This window comes from Schistocerca nitens, chromosome 2 (genome assembly GCF_023898315.1).
Source record: "Schistocerca nitens isolate TAMUIC-IGC-003100 chromosome 2, iqSchNite1.1, whole genome shotgun sequence".
Taxonomy (NCBI): Eukaryota; Metazoa; Arthropoda; class Insecta; order Orthoptera; family Acrididae; genus Schistocerca; species Schistocerca nitens.
This window is the reverse complement of record NC_064615.1, coordinates 186497070-186519384: the sequence shown is the minus strand read 5'-3', so window position 1 is coordinate 186519384 and position 22315 is coordinate 186497070. Positions and strand designations below refer to the sequence as shown.

The window sequence follows — 22315 nt, the reverse complement described above, 5'->3', positions numbered from 1 at the left end:
TGATAATATTTACTATATAAGTGACGTATTAGTGGTTTCTTCATTCACCTCTGCCTTTCTTGTGTTGTGACCTGATATTTGTGAGTGTTTTGTATCCAGCAACTTAACCTCTTGCCTGTGTTAACATTCCGCGCTGACCAGTTGCAGCTGTAGCGGCGCATCGAAAGCTAAGTACTAATTAATTGTTTGTGTATATTGGTTTATTTAGGAACTTTAGTAGTCTTCAACCGGTGTTCTTGGTGTTTTCTGGTGAAATAATTTCAGAAGAACCTTTTGGGAACTGTTTTCAGCTTCGTTACTGTGTCATTAGACGTTTGATTCTCTTTCTGTATTAGTCTTTTGTTATATTCACATTTGTTGTTTATTAATACTGTTAATAATAGTAGTTACTTTCCTTGTAGAATAAGTTTGTGATTATTGTAGTCAGGTTTTTAAAATCTTCTTATTGTAGTAGCGGAACTTAGAAAAAGTAAAATTTTACCATGAGTGAGAAGTGTGGGCTTTGCCGTAGGTTCGTGAGTAGTGGATTGCGGTGTGAGACTTGTTCGAAGTATTTTCACTGGGGGGAATGCAGTGGGGAAGCCAGTGGGCATTCTGGTGAGATCCTCTCCTGGAACTGCAGGTTATGTAGCAAGAGTAAGTTGATAGAGGAGCAGGAGCGTAAGTTCTGTGCCCTTCAGGTGCAGTTGAAAAACGCACAGGAGGAGCTAGATAGGATGAGGAGGGAGAAGGGGGTTGGGGAATGGGAGCTGGCTGTTGGCAAGAGATCTGCTAGGAGAAAAAGATTTTCAGATAGTTTTACTATTGGTGTTTACAATAGATATGACCAACTGTCAGAGTCTAGTGGAGAGGAATCTCTAGTAGCTGTAGATGTAGGAAGTATGCAGCAGACCTCAGTAGTTACTGTGCCTAGAACAGTTGCGAAGTCGAAGAGGAAGAAGAAGGTTCTGCTGTTAGGTAGTTCTCATGGCAGAGGTGTAGGCCAGCAGTTGCAGGAAGTGCTGGGGAGTGAGTACCAGGTCACCAGCATTGTGAAGCCTAATGCAGGGTTGGCTCAGGTGACTGTTAACATAGGGGGGTTATGTAGGGATTTTACTAAAGAGGATCAGGTAGTGATTGTGGGTGGGGCTGGTAATAGTATTGATAGGGATGGGGAGTATAACATAGATGGTGACCTGGAAAAGATAGCCACTCAAACTGGCAACACGAATGTGCATTTCGTGGAACTGTTTCAGCGTCACGATCGGCCTCATCTTAATACAGCCGTCAGGCATAATAACATGAGACTTGGGGGTGCGCTGATCACAGAAAGCATGGGTCACATTTCAGTGGTGTCGGTGGAGTCTATCAGCAGGACGGGTTTCACTAGACATGGCCTGCACCTCAACAGGTATGGGAAGGGGAGGTTGGCAAAGCTTATAGGTGACAGCATAGGTGGGGTTGGTGGGATCACTCATGGGAAAATTCCTGCAGTAGTGGGTGTTAGAGCTGCACCTTTTTTAGATTGAAGTCAGCTGATAGGTATTCCTGCTTAAGGGAAGTCTCTCTAACAAGGGAATCACTTTTGAGAAAGCTTAGGTATCCGAGTAATGAGGGAATTAGTATATTTCATCAAAATATACAAGGTATTAGAGATAAAGTTAGTGAACTGCTTATAGATGTTGACTCTGAAATTATTGGTTTTTCTGAACACTTCTTAAATAAGGAGATAATTCAGAGGCTTCCTTTACCAGGATACAGGTTGGCTGGCAGCTTTTCGAGGAGCTCTTTGCGGTGTGGGGGAGTAGCCATGTATGTGAAAAACGGCATCCCATTTGAGTCAATTGATGTTTCAAAGTACTGCACTGAAAAGGTGTTTGAATGTTGTGCAGGTGTGGTTAAATTTAACGGAGCTAAACTTCTAACTGTTGTTATTTATAGATCCCCAGACTCCGACTTCACAACATTTTTGCTAAAGCTAGAGGAGATTCTTGGTTCACTTTATAGGAAATACAAAAAGTTAGTTATATGTGGTGACTTCAATTTTAATTGTATAAGTGATTGTGCAAGGAAGAGGATGCTGGTAGACCTCTTTAATTCATATAATCTTATGCACACCGTATTCTTTCCAACGAGAGTGCAAGGGAACAGTAGAACAACCATAGACAACATTTTTGTTCATTCCTCATTACTAGAAGGGCATTCTGTTAGCAAAAAGGTGAATGGCCTTTCAGATCATGATGCACAAATTTTAACTTTAAAAGATTTTTGTGCTGCAACACGAGTTAAATATAGTCATCAGCTGTTCAGGAAAGCTGATCCAGTTGCTGTAGATACCTTTGTAAACCTTATAAAGGAACAAGAGTGGCAAGATGTTCATAGTGCTGATACAGTAGACGATAAATATAATGCTTTTCTCAAGACTTTTCTCATGCTCTTTGAAAGTTGCTTTCCGTTAGAACGTTTAAAACAGGGTACTAGCACAAACAGGCAGCCTGGGTGGCTGACTAGAGGGATAAGAATATCTTGTAGAACAAAGTGGCAATTATATCAAAATGTTAGAAACATTCAAAATATAAATGCAGCAGCCCATTACAAACAGTATTGTAAGGTGCTTAAAAATGTTATTAGGAAGGCAAAAAGTATGTGGTATGCAGATAGAATAGCTAAGTCTCAGGATAAAATTAAAACCATATGGTCAGTCGTAAAGGAAGTTGCTGGACTGCAGAGACAGGTCGAGGATATAGAATCAGTGCGTAGTGGGAATGTCCGTGTTACTGATAAGTCGCATATATGTACAGTATTTAATAATCACTTTCTGAATATAGCAGGTGAACTAAATAGAAACCTAGTCCCAACAGGGAATCATAGAGCGCTCTTAGAAAAAAGTGTTCCGAGACTGTTACCTGAAATGCTCCTCCATGATACTGACAAGAGGGAGATTGAGTTAATAATTACATCACTAAAGACCAAGAACTCTCATGGATATGGCGGGGTATCTAGCAGAATACTGAAGTATTGTTCTATGTATGTTAGCCCAGTTCTCAGCCATATCTGTAACTTTTCCTTTAGGAGTGGTCGGTTTCCTGACCGATTAAAGTACTCGGTAGTGAAGCCACTTTATAAAAAGGAAGACATTGATAATGTTGATAATTTTAGACCTATTTCTATGCCATCGGTGTTTGCTAAAGTTATCGAGAAGGTTGTATATACAAGGTTACTGGAGCATTTAAATTCACATAATTTGCTGTCAAATGTTCAGTTTGGTTTTAGAAATGGTTTAACAACTGAAAATGCTATATTCTCTTTTCTCTGTGAGGTTTCGGACGGATTAAATAAAAGGTTGCGAACGCTAGGTGTTTTCTTTGATTTAACGAAGGCTTTTGACTGTGTTGACCACAAAATATTACTGCAGAAGTTGGACCATTATGGAGTAAGGGGAGTAGCTTACAATTGGTTCGCCTCTTACTTTAAGAACAGAAAGCAGAGGGTAATTCTCCGCAATATTGAGAGTGGTAGTGATGTTCAGTCCCAATGGGGCACTGTTAAGTGGGGCGTTCCCCAAGGGTCGGTGCTGGGGCCACTGCTGTTTCTTATTTATATAAATGATATGCCTTCTAGTATTACAGGTGATTCAAAAATATTTCTGTTTGCTGATGACACCAGCTTGATAGTGAAGGATCTTGTGTGTAACATTGAAACAGTAACAAATAAAGTAGTTCTTGAAATAAGTTCGTGGCTTGTGGAAAATAATTTGATGCTAAATCACAGTAAGACTCAGTTTTTACAGTTTCTAATTCACAATTCAACAAGAACCGATATTTTGATCAGACAGAATAGGCATATTATAAACGAGACGGAACAGTTCAAGTTCCTACGAGTTTGGATAGATAGTAAGCTGTTGTGGAAAGCCCATGTCCAGGATCTTGCTCAGAAGCTAAATGCTGCTTTATTTACCATTAGAACAGTATCTGAAATAAGTGACACTTCAACACGAAAAGTAGTCTACTTCGCATATTTCCATACGCTTATGTCGTATGGTATTATTTTTTGGGGTAATTCTTCTGATTCAAAAAGGGTATTATTGGCTCAAAAATGGGCTGTTCGAGCTATATGTGGTGTAAGTTCGAGAACCTCTTGTCGACCCCTATTCAAAAATCTGGGAATTCTAACATTGACCTCACAGTATATATTTTCTTTAATGTCATTTGTTGTTAGCAATATTAGCCTATTCCCAAGAGTTAGCAGCTTTCACTCAGTTAATACTAGGCAGAAATCAAATCTGCATGTAGAATGCACTTCCTTGACTATTGTGCAGAAAGGAGTGCAGTATTCTGCTGCATCCATTTTCAATAAGCTACCACAAGAGCTCAAAAATCTTAGCAGTAGCCAAAACTCTTTTAAGTCTAAACTGAAGAGTTTCCTCATGGCTCACTCCTTCTATTCTGTCGAGGAGCTCCTGGAAAAGCTAAAAAATTAAGCAAATTCCAGTGTTACATTGTTGATTTTCTTCATTTAAACTTACGACTTGTCACCTGCATATGTTTTTTTATATTTCATTTTATCTGTTTCTAATATCGTGTTATAATTTCATGTATTGACTCGTTCCATGGCCATGGAGACTTCTCCTTAATTTGGTCCCACGGAACAATAAATAAATAAATAAATAAAAATAAATAAATGGCTATGAGCACTATGGGACTTAACATCTGAGGTCATCAGTCCCCTAGAACTTAGAACTACTTAAGGGGACCACACTCTGGTTCAAGTAAAAAAAAAAAAATCGATTTTCAGTTTTCCTCAAATTTCGGTAGATTAAGGTTTTATTTAAATACTCTGAAAAGGATTTTGCTGGAAAAAAAATTCTTTTTGAGCATTTTCCTACAATGTGTGTTTATGTGCCGCACCCACTTTTCTGTCACCCACTTTTCTGCATATATTTTAGATCTTTATATCCCCTACATTGCACGTTAGGGATTTTTTTTTTTTTTTACTCCTGAGTGTGTTGGCTATCCTTATAATGTAATGGTCAGTATTCTTATGTTTCTGCTGTTTGTAAACAACACGCTTTCAAACATGTGGTTAGTTTTGTTCAAGTGTGATTGCGAGTAGTTGTTATAGAAGACTTGCAGGTATGCTATGAGCATCTGGACAATCTGGAGGCAACGAAGAGAGATGTTTGGGCCATATTCTTTCATAAGTCCTCTACTGATGATAAGACATGTCATGGATTGGTTCCATCGGGAGAAAATTCGTGGTGCAAATACAATAGGGCCCAGGCAATTGGAGAATCTCATTCTCACCAGCATTCTCTTCCTGCTGCTGTTATTACAGCAATTAAACCTATTTTCAGAGACTTGGCTCATCCTGACCTTGTAAGGAAATGTCTGCATGGGCAGACACAGAACTCAAATGAATGTTTCGACAGCATAATTTGGAACCACCTTCCTAAAACTGTATTTGTAGGCATTCATACAATGAAACTAGGAGTTCATGATGCTGTTATTACATTCAGTTGTGGTAATATTGGAAAGTGTTGGGTACTGAAAAAGCTGGGAATTAATCCTGGTGAAAATATGATCACTGGGCTGCAACACTGCGATAAAATGAGGATAGCCGATGCAAATAGGTCTGCATTTATATGGCCAAGAAAGCAAGACAAACATCCAGGAAGGCGAAAAAGGAGCTAGAAGACCTGCTAGAGGCCAAAGAAGGGCCATCACATGCAGCAGGACAGTTTTAATTAACTGTAAGTAACAAATTTCAAAAGTATTCCTTTAAAGTCAATCCCGCAAACTAAAATTTTCAGTACATATGCCCCATTATATCAGAAACTATCACAGATAATGAATGAAATTTTCAGAGACCCTGCATAACACAAAAAGCCACCTCTGGTACTACATTCATTAATATTCCCCCATTAGGAAGTTCACAAAAAAATATTTTCTGCAGAAAAACGTAATATTTTTTGTTAATAAATTTAAAAAAGTATTTCTTAAAAACTATAAAATGGATACAGTAGATTTTAGTACAGTTGACTCTATTAGCAACATGTAACATACAGTAAAAATATTAAGGTCCTGCATCAAATAGTTTTTTTCGGAAATGGGTCAAATACTTGCCTAAATTAACATGGGTTAGATAGGCAGGGTGTGGTCCCCTTAAACCTAACTAACCTAAGGACATCACACACACACATGCCCGAGGCAGGATTCAAACCTGCGACCGTAGCAGTTGTGCAGTTCTGGACTGAAGTGCCTAGAACTGCTCAGCCACCGCGGCCGGCAAAGAACAACATCATCTAATTACAAATCAATAACAAGAAAATTGCGTAATTTGTCTTGTACATGTGCTGTTCTAAGTATTTCTCTACAGTAAGTTTTGTTGCAAATGAAAGAAAGCAATTTTGGTGAGTGAAACCTTCCATGATGTTACATGTGTACTGAGACAACTGCTGCACAAAAATTAGTATGTACGATCACTGGGCATCTGATATGATCTTATTTATCAATCCTGAGAACTGTTACAAGAAAAATAAACATTACTGTTTACTGTCATGACACTATGATCAGTTTCCTCTGTTATTGTGGACAACAATGTATCTGCCATATCTTGATCCATCATCAATTTCATTTATTTTATGTTACACACGGTGCTATGATATACATCTTCCAGCCCATTTTCTGATGTTTTGGCATTTATCATTTTCAGTTATTCACAATAATTAATTTAGAGCTAGTTGAATTTCTCTTGGTCTCAGCGGGAACTGACTAGTATTGTGCAATACTACTCTTACATATCACAATATACTGTGCAATATAATGAATGAACATTTATGTGTTTAAAGCTGTGCAGTCTTCAATAGACTCTGCAGTCTGCCAATACCAAAAGTTGTCACAGTTCATACACAGTGTCTTGTAAGTTTTCAGTCAGCATAATTGTTTTACTGCGGTTGCAACATAGACACAGTGCTGAAATAGATAGAAAACAGCACATGTACATAATAAATTCCAACGAAGGGCCCCCCGTGCACTGAAATAATCGCAGAAGGCCTCTCAGTCGTTTTTGCTCCTGCTGCTTATATTTAACCAAACAAGCAACTCAATCACTGTTGCACAAGACTGATCACTGACATGTTCCCAAGAAGGCAATGTTCTAATTTGCATGTCAGGGCATAAATATTGCACAATAATATAATGCTGTTCTTGGCATTGCGCTTTCGCATTATACTGACGCAATATTGAGAATGAGGAAGTGAAAGGTAAATGGATACAACACTTACCTATATCTTTGATAATCACCATGACGTAAACCATGTTGCTGCTGAGAATCTTTGATGATTTTCAGTACTGTGTTGAGTTAAGATTTTTACTAACAATTTCAGATAAAAATTGTAGTTAAGCAGTTCTACATATTTTTCCTTAAAATTATTCCCATTAAAAAGATAAAAAAAAAGTTCAAATAATGTAATCATCTGATACCATAACTCTGTGAGGTACAATTAAGTGCAAGTAGCCTACTCATCTGTCAAATGACTGCACTCGAAGCAGCAAAGAGAATAGTCCTTCTTTGTGTAGCTTTGTATTGTTGGGTATTTGGAATTTTGTAACGAATCTGCTAACGTCTTGGCGTTTATAATGATTGTGTAAACAGTTACCAATTGTGAGGTCTCACTGCCAAAAGTACAATGTCCCACCCAGACGGTGCATGGGTTCTGAGGCACAAATCAAAAGAATTGAGAGAACACAAGTGAGAGTAGAAAAATAATAATTATTATTACAAGGTGTAAAACTTTGCTTCGCCATTTTTCCCCAACACTTGAGGCTTTAATGAAACAAATTGGTTACACATGTATCATTCAAAGTATTTTCCATCGCTGGCCACTACTTTATCACATTTTTCGGGCAGTGTAAGAATCCCGTGTCGCAAAAATTGTTCATCTTTTGAAGCAATCCACAAATCGATCCAATTTGTGACTTCTTCATGAGATCAGAACTGTTGGTCAGCCAGGCCATGCGCCATTGATCAAACAGGTGATAGCCAGAGGGAGCAATGTCTGGAGAATACGGTGGGAGCGGCAGGACTTCCCATTTTAACGTTTCCAAGTACGTTTTGACCTCTTTTCCAATATGGGATTGAGCGTTGTCATGCTGCAAAATCACTTTATCATGCCTCTCGCTGTATTGCGGCCATTTGTCTTTTAATGCTCTGCTCAAATGCATTAACTGCATTTGATAATGAGCACCTGTGATTGTTTCACTTGGTTTTAACACAGCATAGTACGCGACGCCGAGCTGGTCCCACCAAATGCAGAGCATGATCTTGGAGCCGTGAATATTCAGTTTGGCCATCGATGTGGAAGCATGGCCGGGATATTCCCACGATTTTTTGCGTTTAAGAGTTATTGTAATAAACCCATTTTTCCTCCCCAGTCACAATGTGATGCAGAAATCCCTTCCATTTTTACCTCTGAAGCAACTGTTCACAAACACACAAACGCCGTTCAATGTCTCTTGGTTTCAGCTCACATGGGACCCAAGTTCCTACTTTCTGAATCATGCCCATAGCCTTGAGATGTTTTGAAATGGCTTGCTGTGTCACTCCCACTAATCGTGCCAATTCTTCTCGAGTTTGTTGCGAGTCTTCACTAAGCAATGTCTCCAATTCTGCGTCTTAGAAAACATTCTCTCTTCCGCCACTAAGCCAGTCTACGACGTTACTTCTTGAAGCATCTAAACTACTCACGACACGTTCTTTCACTAACAGCATCCTTACCAAACATACTTGAGAACACTAGATGTTTTTTGTACAAGTTGTAAATAACCTATCACTCACTGTATTTTACCTTTGATAACTTCAGAGGTGCAAAGAATGTTTTTCATTCAACATTGCCAGAAACTTTTTCTGAATCTGCAAATTCTAAATGTGGGTTTGACAATCACATAAGTGTAAACAGAGAAAGAAGGAACTAAGCCTAACACTAGATGTTTTCTTCATACTGAAACAAAACAGTAACACCTCCTCCAAATGACGAGAATTAGGCTCGTAAACTGACATTTTCAATCAAGAACAACTTTATGATGCAGACACAAATCAACTAATGTTTAAATGAGGTTATGCTGACTGAGATCCAAGCTAACTGCCTGACATCAGCGATCTATTTCTTTCGACCGCTACTTACCGTTGTCGCCACCTATCAGTAAATGGCAGAAGCAAAGTTGTACACCTTATATTATTGTTGTTGTTGTTATTATACCGAACTTGTGTACACTGACTCTTCATTAAACACTTTAACCGTTCACAATAAACATAAGTCTTGAGGTTAGTTTCGAGGTACAACTTCCATGGAGAAAGTTTACATTTGCACTAAGACGATACTACACTACTCTATGCCGTAGCTACACTACTCAATTAGAACTCCGTAAGTACTGGGTAAGAATTCACATGAACTCGTCTGGGGTCGAACTGGCTGAGCTACCACCAGGAGGTCACTTTATCCTTGTGATCCATGGCACCAGTGACGTTTCTGCTCAGATGGCATGGAACTTGTGCCGCTAATGATTGGGTGAAATCAGTTGCTACCACTGCCACTGTCACGCGATCGGGGAAGCTCTAGTGCCAACTCCTAAGCCTCGAATGATTGCCTCCTTGACTGATTACAATACCACAAGTTGAAATGCTGTCACTGTCACAGCATCGAAAGGCTTAGTTCCTTCTTTCTCTGTTTACACTTATGTGATTGTCAAACCCACATTTAGAATTTGCAGATTCAGAAAAAGTTTCTGGCAATGTTGAATGAAAAACATTCTTTGCACCTCTGAAGTTATCAAAGGTAAAATACAGTGAGTGATAGGTTATTTACAACTAGTACAAAAAACAGACAGTAATTCTAAGAGTTGAAGAACATGAACAGGAACCAGTAATTAAGATGGGAGTAAGACAGCTGCAGCATCCCCCCCCCAATGTTAATCTGCACATAGAGCATGCACTAAAGGAAGCTGAGGGGAAATTTTGAACAGGGGTTATACTTTAAGTAGAACAAATGAAAATTTAAAAACCTGTTTATATATCAAGAATTGTAAGAAATAGGTCTTTCCTATTACATCACCAATAATGTAGTTTTAACTACACACAGAGTCCTACAAAATTTCTCTCACTTTTCTTAAGTGTTGCTCAAACTGGTAACATCTGAAAGTCTGATTTGATTATATCAATTATCACTAAAAATATTCTATTTTGTATGCTCATTAAAAAAAATTATTTCCAGATGATTTAAGTGTCACTGTGAAAGATGTGTAACGTTAGAAAAATGATTTACAAGAAATAGGCTGTAGTCATTGCATGTGATCAAATGTGACACCTCCATAGTATTTTGAAAGATTTCACTTCAATTTAATTTTAATTGAAGCAGGAACTCTCTTTCAGTGGCCATAAAATGGTTTAAGTGTAAATAAAATTTCAGTAATATGAAATAATAGAAATATTATTTGGTATTGGGTAAACATATAAAAGTAGATGTGGGACAGAATGGGACGTACACAATCCAGCAATCGTAATGCATTATAAAACTTCTTTGAAATTACACCCAATTAGATTCCGAAATTTTTCTGTGTGTCAGCAGCAGAGTCAGTAGTTCAAACTGTGCAACTAATTTCTTCATTTCCATCTGTTATTTCTTCAATTGATGGACTGGGACAATCATTGTGACTGAATGGGCCTAGTACAGAACTATTTCATTTTAACCCATAGAAAATACGGGGTGGAATAATTGTGGCCAAGAGACTGCTAGACCACTCAGCTACTGAACATGCCAAGCAAGAAAATGTGCTTGAGACAGTTTCACACCCTGTGCCTTCTATATTATTCCCAACAACATTGGATTTTTGATTTGTGGAGATGAGAACTCTCCCTGCAACATATGTTTCATTCCCATAACATCCCTGGTCTCAAACTTCACCAACCTCTGTTCTCGACCTGTCTTTCCCCTTCCCTGCTCCCACTCCAGCCCTAAATATGCTTTCTATCTCACCACCACACCTGCAGTCCTTCCCCCATCTCTAATTCTCTCCTCTCACCTTGCCCCCCCCCCCCCCCCCCCAATTGACACAGCCTACTGATGCTGCACCTGGCAGGTGACTATCCTGTCCCCACCAAGCCCTTGCATGCATCCACAGGCAGCACTAACATATTCCCCCCACCCCAAGTCACTTCTGTAACCCCCCCCCCCTCCCTCCCACCCATTTCAGCAAACATCACTGCTCACTCTATGTAGTCAGGGCTTAGCATCCAGAGATGACAGTGGCCGTTTGTGAGTTGTGCATATGTGAATGGGTGTGTTTTGTTTTGTCTACACTTCATGATGGACTTAGTCCAATAGCTGAATAACATTTAGCAGTCTTTTCCAGAAAGCCTGTCTGCCACTTAACACCTTCTCTACATGATCAGTAGCAAACTATTTCATCCGTCCTACTCCATCCCTTGCTTCATAGCTCATATCCCTGTAATAGAACTAGACACAGGACCTGTCCCATAAGTCCTCCTACCACCATCTCCTCCAGTCCAGTCACAGACATAACCTATACGGTCAAAGACAGTCCTACCTGTGAAAGCATGTGATCTACTAGCTAAGCTGTCTGCCACATGAATGACCATTGCAAAATTGTGGCCAGGAGATGGCTGGACCACTCAGTTGCTGAGTATGCTGCCCAACACATCATTCTTCACTTCAAAGACAGTTTCACAGCCTATCATCTGGATCCTTCCTACCACCACCAGCTTTTCTGAATTGCAAAGGAGGTAACTCTCCCTGCAATACATCCTAAGTTCACATAGCCCCCATGGCCTCAACCTTCATTAGTCACTGTCCTTCCCCAACCTATCCCTACCCCTTTCCCTGTTCCCACTCAATGCTACACAGCCTTCTATTCCACAATGCACCCACAGTCTTTGTACTTCTTTACTTCTCAGACAGTGGTCATGTGTGTGTGAGATGTACTTGCGAGACTGCATGTGTATGTTGTTTACTTCAGAAGAAGGCCTTTTGGCCAAAAGCTCACTTGTTTAGCAGCTTTTTTGTAGAGCCTGTCTCTGACTTAACATCTCTGACCCAGCCAGGAACTGAACCCAGGCCCCTTGCATGACATTCTGCTGGACTGACCACTTGGCTATCAAGCCAGACACCACTGAAAACCTGTCTTCTGAAACTGCTGTTAAACAGCTTGGTTTATTATTAGCAGATGTCTAGGTTTGCATTCACAGTTACAAAGACATTATGCATTTTATACACAGTTGGCAACTTTGACTCTACTGCAAAAAATTTACATATGACAATCAAGGAGTAAAAAATATTTCTCCGTTGGTATGATTTCACTTTCGGTGGAATGGCACATCGACTCACGACTGCTTCAAAACATGGTACAAAAAGAAACTCAAAATGTTGTTATCTCACGATCATCTGGTACGCAATGAAGAAGATAATATAATATTAACAGTACTGAAGATGAAAGAACTTTTTCTGTATGTATCATTTTGTTAACACTTGGAGAAACTGAGTGCTGCTGTCTTCAGTAGATGAAAAATCTCCAGTAACAATGAGATCACAGAAGCTTGTTTTTTTGCTTATTTTCACTCTATTATGGCCATTGTTGCACACATACAAAATATTATTAGGTCGTGAAAGGATGATTAGAATGATGTTCAGCTGGCTCAGGAACTTTGTGAAGACCACAATTCAGGACTTTGCCGTTAGGATGAATCATACACTAACATTTCACAGAAGGCAGATCACAGGAGGGGTTATGTTAAAGCATTGGCACATTTTTCCATAATGGAGATATTTGCCGTTCTTATATGTACACTCTTTCATGAGATCTGTGTTTAACAATATTGTACACTCACCCAATAGGGAACTGCATAATTATCGAAGTGAGCACTAGTCTACAGATAAGGGCAGGACAAATCGTCATAGGTTTGTTTAATCCGTGGCAGAAGATATTGAAGGAACTGAAATGGCAGACTCTTGAAGACAGATGTAAACTATCCTAAGACAATCTCATTAATGAAGTTTCAAGAACCAGCTTTAAATGATTACTCTTGGGATATACTGCAACCCCCCCCCCCCCCCCTACATATTGTTCACACAGGGATTGTGAGGATAAGGTTAGAATAATTACTGCATGCACAGAGGCATCCAAACAATCATTCTCCCCTTGCACCATAACTAAATGGAACAGGAAGAAACCCTAATAACTGGTACAATGGGACGAACCCTCTGCCATGCATCTCACGTTGGTTTTCAGAGGACAGATGTAGATGCAGAAACATTTCAACTATTGCACAGGTTCCATTTCCAAGAGACTAACACAACAGAAGCTCTTAATGAAACTACAGACTGTCATATACAATTTTAAAGGCTTTTTTTGTAACATACTCTTCCCATGCGGCACAGGAATTTATCAGAGTACTTTAGAGCCTTTCACTGTATGGAGTTGTATATTTGTGTAAACTACCACCAATTGCTTTTTATGGGGGATCTATCCTTTACCAGCATTCTGTACATAATGTACATAGTGAATTGCTCCATCCACTCATTTTATGACCAAGCAGTTTTGGCTCATAATCTCACACAACCAGAAAAGAAATAAAATATGAATCAGTCACCAATCGCAGTGGAATACAGCACAGTTATTTATTTACTGGGAATATGTAAAACAATTAAACTGGCGTGCTCACTGGAGAGTAAATTCCTAGTTCACACCTGTTTGGCCACGATAAGTTGACCCTCTGCGTGGTGGCTGTCAGGAGAGGCAGGAAGAGCGCATTGCCCCCACATTAGGACTGAAAGGGGAGAGGAGCAGTGATGGGAAGGCAGCGCCAACTCCTTCCCACAATGCTAGCACAATTATCCATATTCTGTGCATATATTAAAGCAAAGGAAATGTTGGCAGTGAACATCTTCCATCTAGTGCCGATTTTCTCCACTACTGGCAGAACAGTAAAAAGGGAAAACATATCCTGGCCAAATGGTACCCATGCTTTTGTACAATGAGAGCCATGTTCCTGTCCACCTAGCTAACCAAGCACTTTACACTGACAGAAGACAATAAGCAACAATGCACGTCTTACTTAACTGGGATAAAATGGCTAGGACAACCACATAAGCAACGTTACATCCTTCTCAAAACATCAGCTTAATCTGAAAGTGGCACTGTGGGGCATTGTCATCTGAAAGTACACCTCAACAACAAGGTGCTGTAGACCAACAAACACACTTACATGAAATTTTTACCACTTTATAATAGGAGACAATGGTAGACTTAATAGGGGGCATCTACATCTAATCGGTAAACCACTGTAAAGTGCGTGGCAGAGGGCACATCCCTTTGTGCCAGTTATTAGAGTTTTATCCTGTTCCGCTCATACACAAAGAATGATTGTTTTAATACTTCTGTGGGTGTTGTAATTAATCTAATCTTGTCCTCACAATTCTTACTCATGTGATAGGCAGAGGGTGGTAATATATTCCCAGAGTCACCATTTAAAGCTGGTTTTTGTACTTTGTCTGATGTAAATATCTATCACACATTTGTGCCTCCACATCTACCACCAGTTTCTATTATTGGAAACATTGTATTTATAACTTGCTCATACACAAAGACTTTCCTGTAACAATATGGGGAGAGACTAATCATAATACACTTTGAGTGGGTTGAACGTACTAATACTAGTACTCTGCTTTGACCAATGAAATTCTAATGTTGTTATCATATATGTCCAAACTTCTCTCTCTCTCCCCCCCCCCCCCCTCCCCCCACGTTTTTACGTAAGTTGTGATGACATACAGACTTGTAGCATAGCCCCAAGGTCTAGATTTGGTGACAAATTAGTTATGCGTGGTGAGGCGAACAAATGTTAATATGAAATTTAGTTGTGATGACATGTTGATCTGCATTGTAGCCTGAGGAATAGAGTAAGCTGACATATGATAGGCTGGTTGGAAGTTGGATAAATCAATGAATGTGATATACATACACCTTAACATGGTACCATATGCAAACATTGTATGGTTGATTGGTTTGTTGGAGGGAAGGGAGCAAACAGCATGGTCATTGGCCCCATCAGATTCGGGAAGGATGGGGAACAAAGCGCCCTGTGCCCTTTCAAGGGAACCATCCCAGCATTTGCCTCAAGTGATTTAGGGAACTCAGGGAAAACCTAAATCAGGATGGTAGGATGCAGGTTTGAATCACTGTCCTCCCAAATGTGAGTCCAGTGTGCTAACCACTGCACGACCTCACTCGGTAACATTGTATGTTGATGAGTCAGGTTTGTACATCATGATGATGATATAATAGGTCAGAGCACAAATTTTGTGACAGCAGATTCAGTATCTTCAAGTTTACTTTTTTTATTCTTTGAGTGTCGATTGGTGGTGTTCCTTTTTCGCAAATGCCCAGCTGACAGAGAGAAACTTATCTGACTTGGGCTGTTATAAGCAACTGACTGGATTGTATGTTCTGTAACTCCAGGAACAAATTCTATACACATTGGATGAAGATGTCGTGAACATAAATCCTGCCTTCGTTCTTTCTTGTTCGCTATTTCCGACCTCATTCACAGTGTCCAAACTTATGAATCCTTGATAACAATCCGAATGACAAACACCACCAGAAATACAATACGTGGATTTTCCACTCTGGGAGGCAGAAACAGTTAGTTGTATTAATATCTGTTAACAGCTTTTGATTGTTTAGGGCGTTTCATATTCCACTACACTAGCCAAATATATGTTCAGTGTTAAGCACTCACATCAGGATATACTTTAAAAAAAATCGGCAATGCCCGATAGAAATACGTAACAACATAAGTACATGAACGTATCTGTTTTTTGTTCTCCAATACATACAGTTATTAACGTTGACACTTATATGTTTACATGAGGCAGAAGAGGTTATGGATCCATATGGCATACGTAAACATAAACAAAGGAAAACCATATACATGACGACATTTTTAAGGATACTTTCCAGGGTAAATAACTTGCCGTCTCCATCAATATTACTCTCAACAATTTCATCTGGCAAATCTGTTTTATTTTCACATACTTCCTCTTCTTGAGCCACCATCGTCGTCACCATGTCAAAGTTCTTTGCATACCATAATTCTACTTCTCTCTCGCAGTCATTACTGAAGCTCTTTGGCGCTATTCTCATGTAGAAATTATCAGCGACATTAATTTTCGATAGTATGCTCTAGAAAGCATGCTAGGAAGTTACAAAAAAAAAAAAAAAATTATAACCACTAGTACGAGGTCCACCTTAAACTAATGTAGTTGTTCCAGTGTATATTAGGATCGGATAAATATTAGTACTAACGGGCAGATGACTGAATACATTGCTGAATATCTCATGCGTCCTAATGACACAGTTTCAATCTAGGCCTACTACTAGTCTGTAGGTCTAGATAAGAAACTTCAGCAAGAAGTGGGTTCGCCTCCAAAAGAATATTTCAGTGTAAATTCAGGACATTAACTCGTAATAGCGGGAATTCGTCATTGGTCTTGTGTCTTCATGGCGAAAGAACCCTAGGATATCGTAAATTTAAAATTTATTAAAAACAAAAAATGAACCATCGATCGACCACAAGCGTTGGCAAAGACGTTAATTACGAATGTACGGTAAGGCGCAGACAAATGAAAAAAACGTTATTCATTTTTCTTTATACATGGTTTCGTTTCTCATTCCCTTCCATGCAGAAGTTTCTGTTAAGATGTGCGGCTCGGATTATAACGTGCTACGAATGTTTTGTGTCGTGTATGTTGCGAAATAAGAGAAAAGATTTGATATCAGTATGAAGTATTTTTTATTGAAGTGAAGTGATACCAAGTAAGGAGGACTTTCTTATTTTTGACACACACTGGTGTCCTTGAAGTCTGCTGCCTGCATCTACAGTTGAAATGTAAGAAAAGAAGTGCGATTGGCCAAAAATCACACAAGCATCACATTTCTAATAATGCAATTGTAATATACTTTAAATTAATTTTTTCTATTCATATATTTTTTATTGCGACACAATTGGCGACCTGAGTGTCAGGACTTCAGGGCACTAGTTGGGAGTAGGGTTTGTTAACTATTGTTATAGTAAGAAATTTCTATGACATTGTTATTAGTCATAAAAACTAATTGTTGGGATTTTCTGTTTGCAACAGGGAGCAAGTGATGCAAAAAGGCAAAAATTGAGGAGAAAATTGTGGAAAGGAATAAGAATTGGATCCAGGCCACGTAAAATTTTCTATAGTAAGCTGCTTTCTTTGGCGTATCAAAGGTACGACAGGAATAGATGTTAAACAGGCTTTGACATCACGTAAACTACAATTGTCAAGTGTAATAATTAGCATATGAAATTTTAACATTTTGTGAAATTTTTATTTTTGCATATTCATACAACATGGCAGAAAATTATATGTCCATTATTGATAGCAATAACGAAAACGCAATCAGCCAAGATGGCGTAGAATTGCGCGATCGAACAATTGGAGTTCAGGCGCCATGCATGCCTACCGCAGAAAGTTTAAATGGACCAGATATGAGTGTCGCAGGTGTGAAAAAGGATAGCGACATTCCACAGTACAATAACCTTGACAAAATAATGTTTCCATTTTACAAGACAACGTCCCGTATCTCCCAAAGCGACATACCGCTCATGAATGAAATACTAGAGAGCGATAGCAATTTGAAACTTGACAACATGTTACAAACACCACCTGGTCTCAACACAAACATTAACTTCGAAAGTACAGCTGACAGCAACCACAGTATGCAACTGAAGCACTGCTATGGCAGTTATTATCTACATAAACACGATATTTGATTATATGAAACACAACATGAACACCAATTTCCGTGACATAGCCCGCCTTCATAGCACTGCGGTAGAAGATACGAATACCAAAATTGATAATTTGACACAAAATTTGAACACCGTCACACTAAATACAACGAAACAAGAACAAAAACAATTATTCAATGATTTACAAGACACGGTTTCACAGAAGTTCGATGGCTTAGACAAAAATTTTCGCACTGAATTGGACGAAAAATTGAATGATATGAGAAAACAAGTAAAGTATTAAGTACTTTCTGAAGTTAACAGTAATATTACAGAGCTGAAACAGAAGGTAGATTCATTTAACGACCACAGTGATCCAGTAGAGCAACAGATAAAGAAAATCACAGATGCATATACAAATACTGAAGCCATACAAAACCAGTTGATTTCGACAGTAAAAAAGGTAACCACTGTTGTTAACAAACTAAATAAAGACTTTGAAGGTGTACCTCTATCTGTCGACGAGCTTACTGTAAGGGTAGCAACATTAGAAGTTGACTCAGCATGTGCTAAGAAGGAGAGAGAGAAAACCAATGAAAATCTGAGTAATATCATTAGTCAAACGAAGCAGGTACGTTAGATAAGGGTAATTTATTGTTGTGTGATCATTTCTCTCCAGCGCAAACGACAGCTTAGTTCCCATGGCGGAATCCATACTCAGTCAGAAATTTGCCCTGGAAGGAGTTCTGGTGTGCGTCGGTATTCTGCAGGGATTTACAGGGTTAACTCTGCTCTGTTTTTGCGGTTCGGTCCAACTGCGACGGATGACGGGTGCAGGCACGGCAGTGGCACATTACAGAAGGAGAAAGAGAGAAGGAGCACGTGTTTCGACAGGAATTTCTTGGGTATTTTTGTTTGGGGATTAGCGTGACATCCGGTCTGTCAGTCGCGGGGCCCGAGCGCGCCGCCACTTCTCAGACTCTCGCAGGTGTGGCACGGCCCAGCGGGTGATACGAGCCCTTGGGGTGTGCAGCTGGGGCAGCCTGCATGGGTGGCGAGACAGAATGACGGACAGTGCATGCTTCGCGGTCGAACGATTTTTAACAGCGTAATTATGTTTCATGGGTGCTTCATGAAAGTATTCCTTGCACGATCAGAAAGAAAAAGCATCACATTTGTTTAAATACGAGGGCTGGAACTTAAATAGTGGCAACTATTCATTCAAAACCGATTCAAAAGAGTTATGTTTGCACCTGTTACTGTCCTTCAAAGTAGTCCCCAACATTGTGTAGAACCCGTTGCCAGAGATGTGGAAGGCATAGTGTACCGTTAGCAGAGCCTGTTCTGTTGACGGTGCGAATGGAGCGGTATACTGCCTGTCTAATCTCTGGAACAGTTTTGAAGCGAATGCCACGAAGTGGTTTCTTCATCTTCAGAATCAAATCAATGTCACAAGAACTTCAGTACAGCGAGTATGGTGGATGGTACAGTACTTCCCAGTCCCATCGACCGAACAGAGCAGCCACAGCTTGTGTTGTATGCGCCCGTACATTGTCATGCAGAATGATGAGTGGGTTGCGCAGAAAGTGTCGCCGCTTCTTTCACAAAGCTGGTCGCAGGTGATGCTCTGAAAACGAACAGTAATACTCTGCATTGATGGTCTGCTGTGGATGAATGTGATGCGTTAGGATAACACCATCACAGTCGCACACGAGAATCACCATAACTTTAGACTGCTCCATCGCACCATCAACAGAACAGGCTCTGCCAACGGTATACTATGGCTTCCACATCGCTGGCAACGGGTTCTAGACAACGCTGAGAGTATTCAAGGACTGTAACATTTGCAAACTTGTAACTGTTTTGTATCTTGTAACTCTTTTGTATCGGTTGTGAATAAATAGTTGCCACTATTTAAGTTCCGACCCGCGTATTCCATTTATCATCTTCTGTCCTATGAACTGTTTACATACACTCTATTCCACACAGTGTGTAAATTGTTTAACCAATATTTCAAACACTGCAGTCGATTTCCTGCCAACTGCCGAATTCATTACATAAATAAATATACAGTCTCATATCCCATAAAATGTGTAAATAATATTCCATACACTACGAGGGCGGTTCAGAAAGTAACCTCCGATTGGTCACAGTGCGGGTTGTGGGGGGAGTAGCGACGCCATCTGTGCGTTCACGCACTCAACAGGTCAGTCGGCATCAAGCCGTGGTCGAGTGAACGTCGTACCTGCGTTAGTTTAGTTTTTGTGGCAGTTTGAAATGTGTGCTGCAATAGAAAACCCCGCCAAATGTGAAGTGCGTGCTGTCATAAGGTTTTTTACAGCCAAAGGATATTCTGCAGCAGCTATTCATCGTGAGCTTTGTGCCGTGTACGGACCAAGAGTTATGAGTGAAGGAGTTGTCCGTGAATGGGTACGTTTATTTAAAAGTGGACGAGAAAACGTTCATGATGAAGAGAGGAGTGGTAGACCATCATTGGCGACTGACGAACTCGTTCAGACAGTTGATGCAAAAGTTCGTGAAAATCGACGTTTCTCAATGTCGGAGTTGTCTACTGGTTTTCCACAGATTTCTAAGACTCTCTTGTACGAGATAGTGACAGCAAGATTGGGTTACCGTAAGTCCTGTGCACGATGGGTGCCCAAAATTCTTACCAACCACCACAAAACGCAAAGAATGGCCTCTGCATTAGACTTTCTGTCACGTTATGAGGACCTGGCGCCAAGTGATTATCACCTCTTCATGCATTTGAAGAAATGGCTCGGGTCACAGCGGTTTGATGACGACGAAGAGCTCAAAGATGCGGTCACAGGCTGGCTCCAGGCACAAGCGGGTGATTTTTATGCAGAAGGAATTTCAAAGCTTGTGAAGAGATACGATAAGTGCCTCAATCGCTATGGAGACTATGTAGAAAAATAGTGCAAAGATGTAGTTGTAAGATGTATATATTAAAATATTTTTATTTAACTTGGTGTATTTTTTTAAATCAACTGGAGGTTACTTTCTGAACGGCCCTCGTACAATCGATTTCCACCAAATTCTTGAAACAGAATGTCTGTCATCCTTGCTGAGCAAAAATATCTTCCTGCCTTTCTTAACATTCCTTGTAGGACCCGTCGTCATAGATGCTGTCACAGCCTTATGATCACTGGCAGCTTTACGATGACTGATCTTAGAGCAGTCTGCATGGTGAGCAATTCAAGACAATGATCCTGAGGGTTCTGGTGCAGTGTGCAGGGTTGTTAAATTTAGAATTTAAGTTGGCTATCCGAGATGGTGATCCATGATATTATAAATAACTTCAGAATACAAGAAGGCGATCCAGGATGGGGAAACAAGTGCAACTGCAAAGTTTTCACTCCAAAAAATTTGTTCCAGTGTCCATAGCACTGCAATCATCTACCTCCCACCATTCATCCCTAGTGTCCAAGTTCATTAGCTATTGCCACTTGTGCTCTGTGCACCATAGTGAAAGGTTAATCATAGTCATGAAGCATCATCATAAATCTACCACCTCCAGAAACAGAAAGAATAAAAACTTACACACAAAGTTAGATGTAAATACTAACTCATTCCTCTCTCTGTCTCAATTATTATAATTACTATAATTTATTATGTATCTATCTTCATGTGGTTTTCTTTTATTTTTCCTTCACTTCAATAGCTGACAGACGCATGATCCAGTGTCTGATACATTTGAGTAGCAGCAGCAGCAGAAATCAAGTGAGCACATGGACATGAACCCTTGAAGATCCCAACATGTTGAAGTGGAAATCAAGTCAGCATGCAGTACTGTTTCCAAATTTCGAGTTTCCATTATATACGAGGGGCGTTTGAAAAGTTCATGCAAAGTCCAAGAGATGGTACCACCGGCGCGTCTTGAGGTCGTGTTTAGTTAATAGCATCTTTGGAAAGAACGTACACCAAGTTTCAGCCATATTGGTCTATTTCTTTGTGTTTGGCATTCGTGTGAATCAAGGAAGTCGAGTAATTGTCAAAAAATTGACAAAAAAGAGTTTCGTGTGGTGATTGAACATTACTTTATGAAAGGCAAAATGCCTCAGGAGACTAAAGAGAAGCTTGATAAACATTACGGTGACTTTGCACCTTCGATTAGAACAGTTTATGTGTGGTTTCAAAATTTTCGGAGTGGCCATATGGGCACAAGTGATGCTGAACATTCTGGATGCCCTGTGGAGGTTACGATTCCAGAAATCATTGATAAAATCCATGATATGGTGATGGATGACAGAAGAGTTAAGATGTGTGAGATTGCTAGTGCTGTGGGCATCTCAAATGAACAGGTATATAATATTTTGCAAAAGCATTTGGATATGAGAAAGCTATCCGCAAGATGGGTTCCACGATTGCTCACGCTTGACCAAAACCGGTATCGTGTGAAGTGTTGCAAGGATGGTTTGCCGCTGTTCAGGAAGAATCCGCAGGACTTCAAGTGTCATTGTGGATGAAACATGGATGCATTACTATACTC

At 39.8% G+C, this 22315-nt stretch overlaps 1 protein-coding gene across 1 annotated transcript in view; it reads right to left on the bottom strand.

Moving 5' to 3' along the window:
• LOC126235869 (signal recognition particle subunit SRP68) overlaps positions 1–16154 on the bottom strand; it is an 85155-nt gene extending 69001 nt beyond the window's left edge. The window contains exons 1-2 of the mRNA XM_049944773.1: positions 16001–16154; positions 7262–7328 (exon numbers count right to left, since the gene is read on the bottom strand). Of these exons, the coding sequence (XP_049800730.1) occupies positions 7262–7328; positions 16001–16115 (182 nt within the window). The 5' untranslated portion in view covers positions 16116–16154. The remainder of the gene's footprint in view (positions 1–7261; positions 7329–16000) is intronic.
• Positions 16155–22315: the final 6161 nt, after the last annotated feature.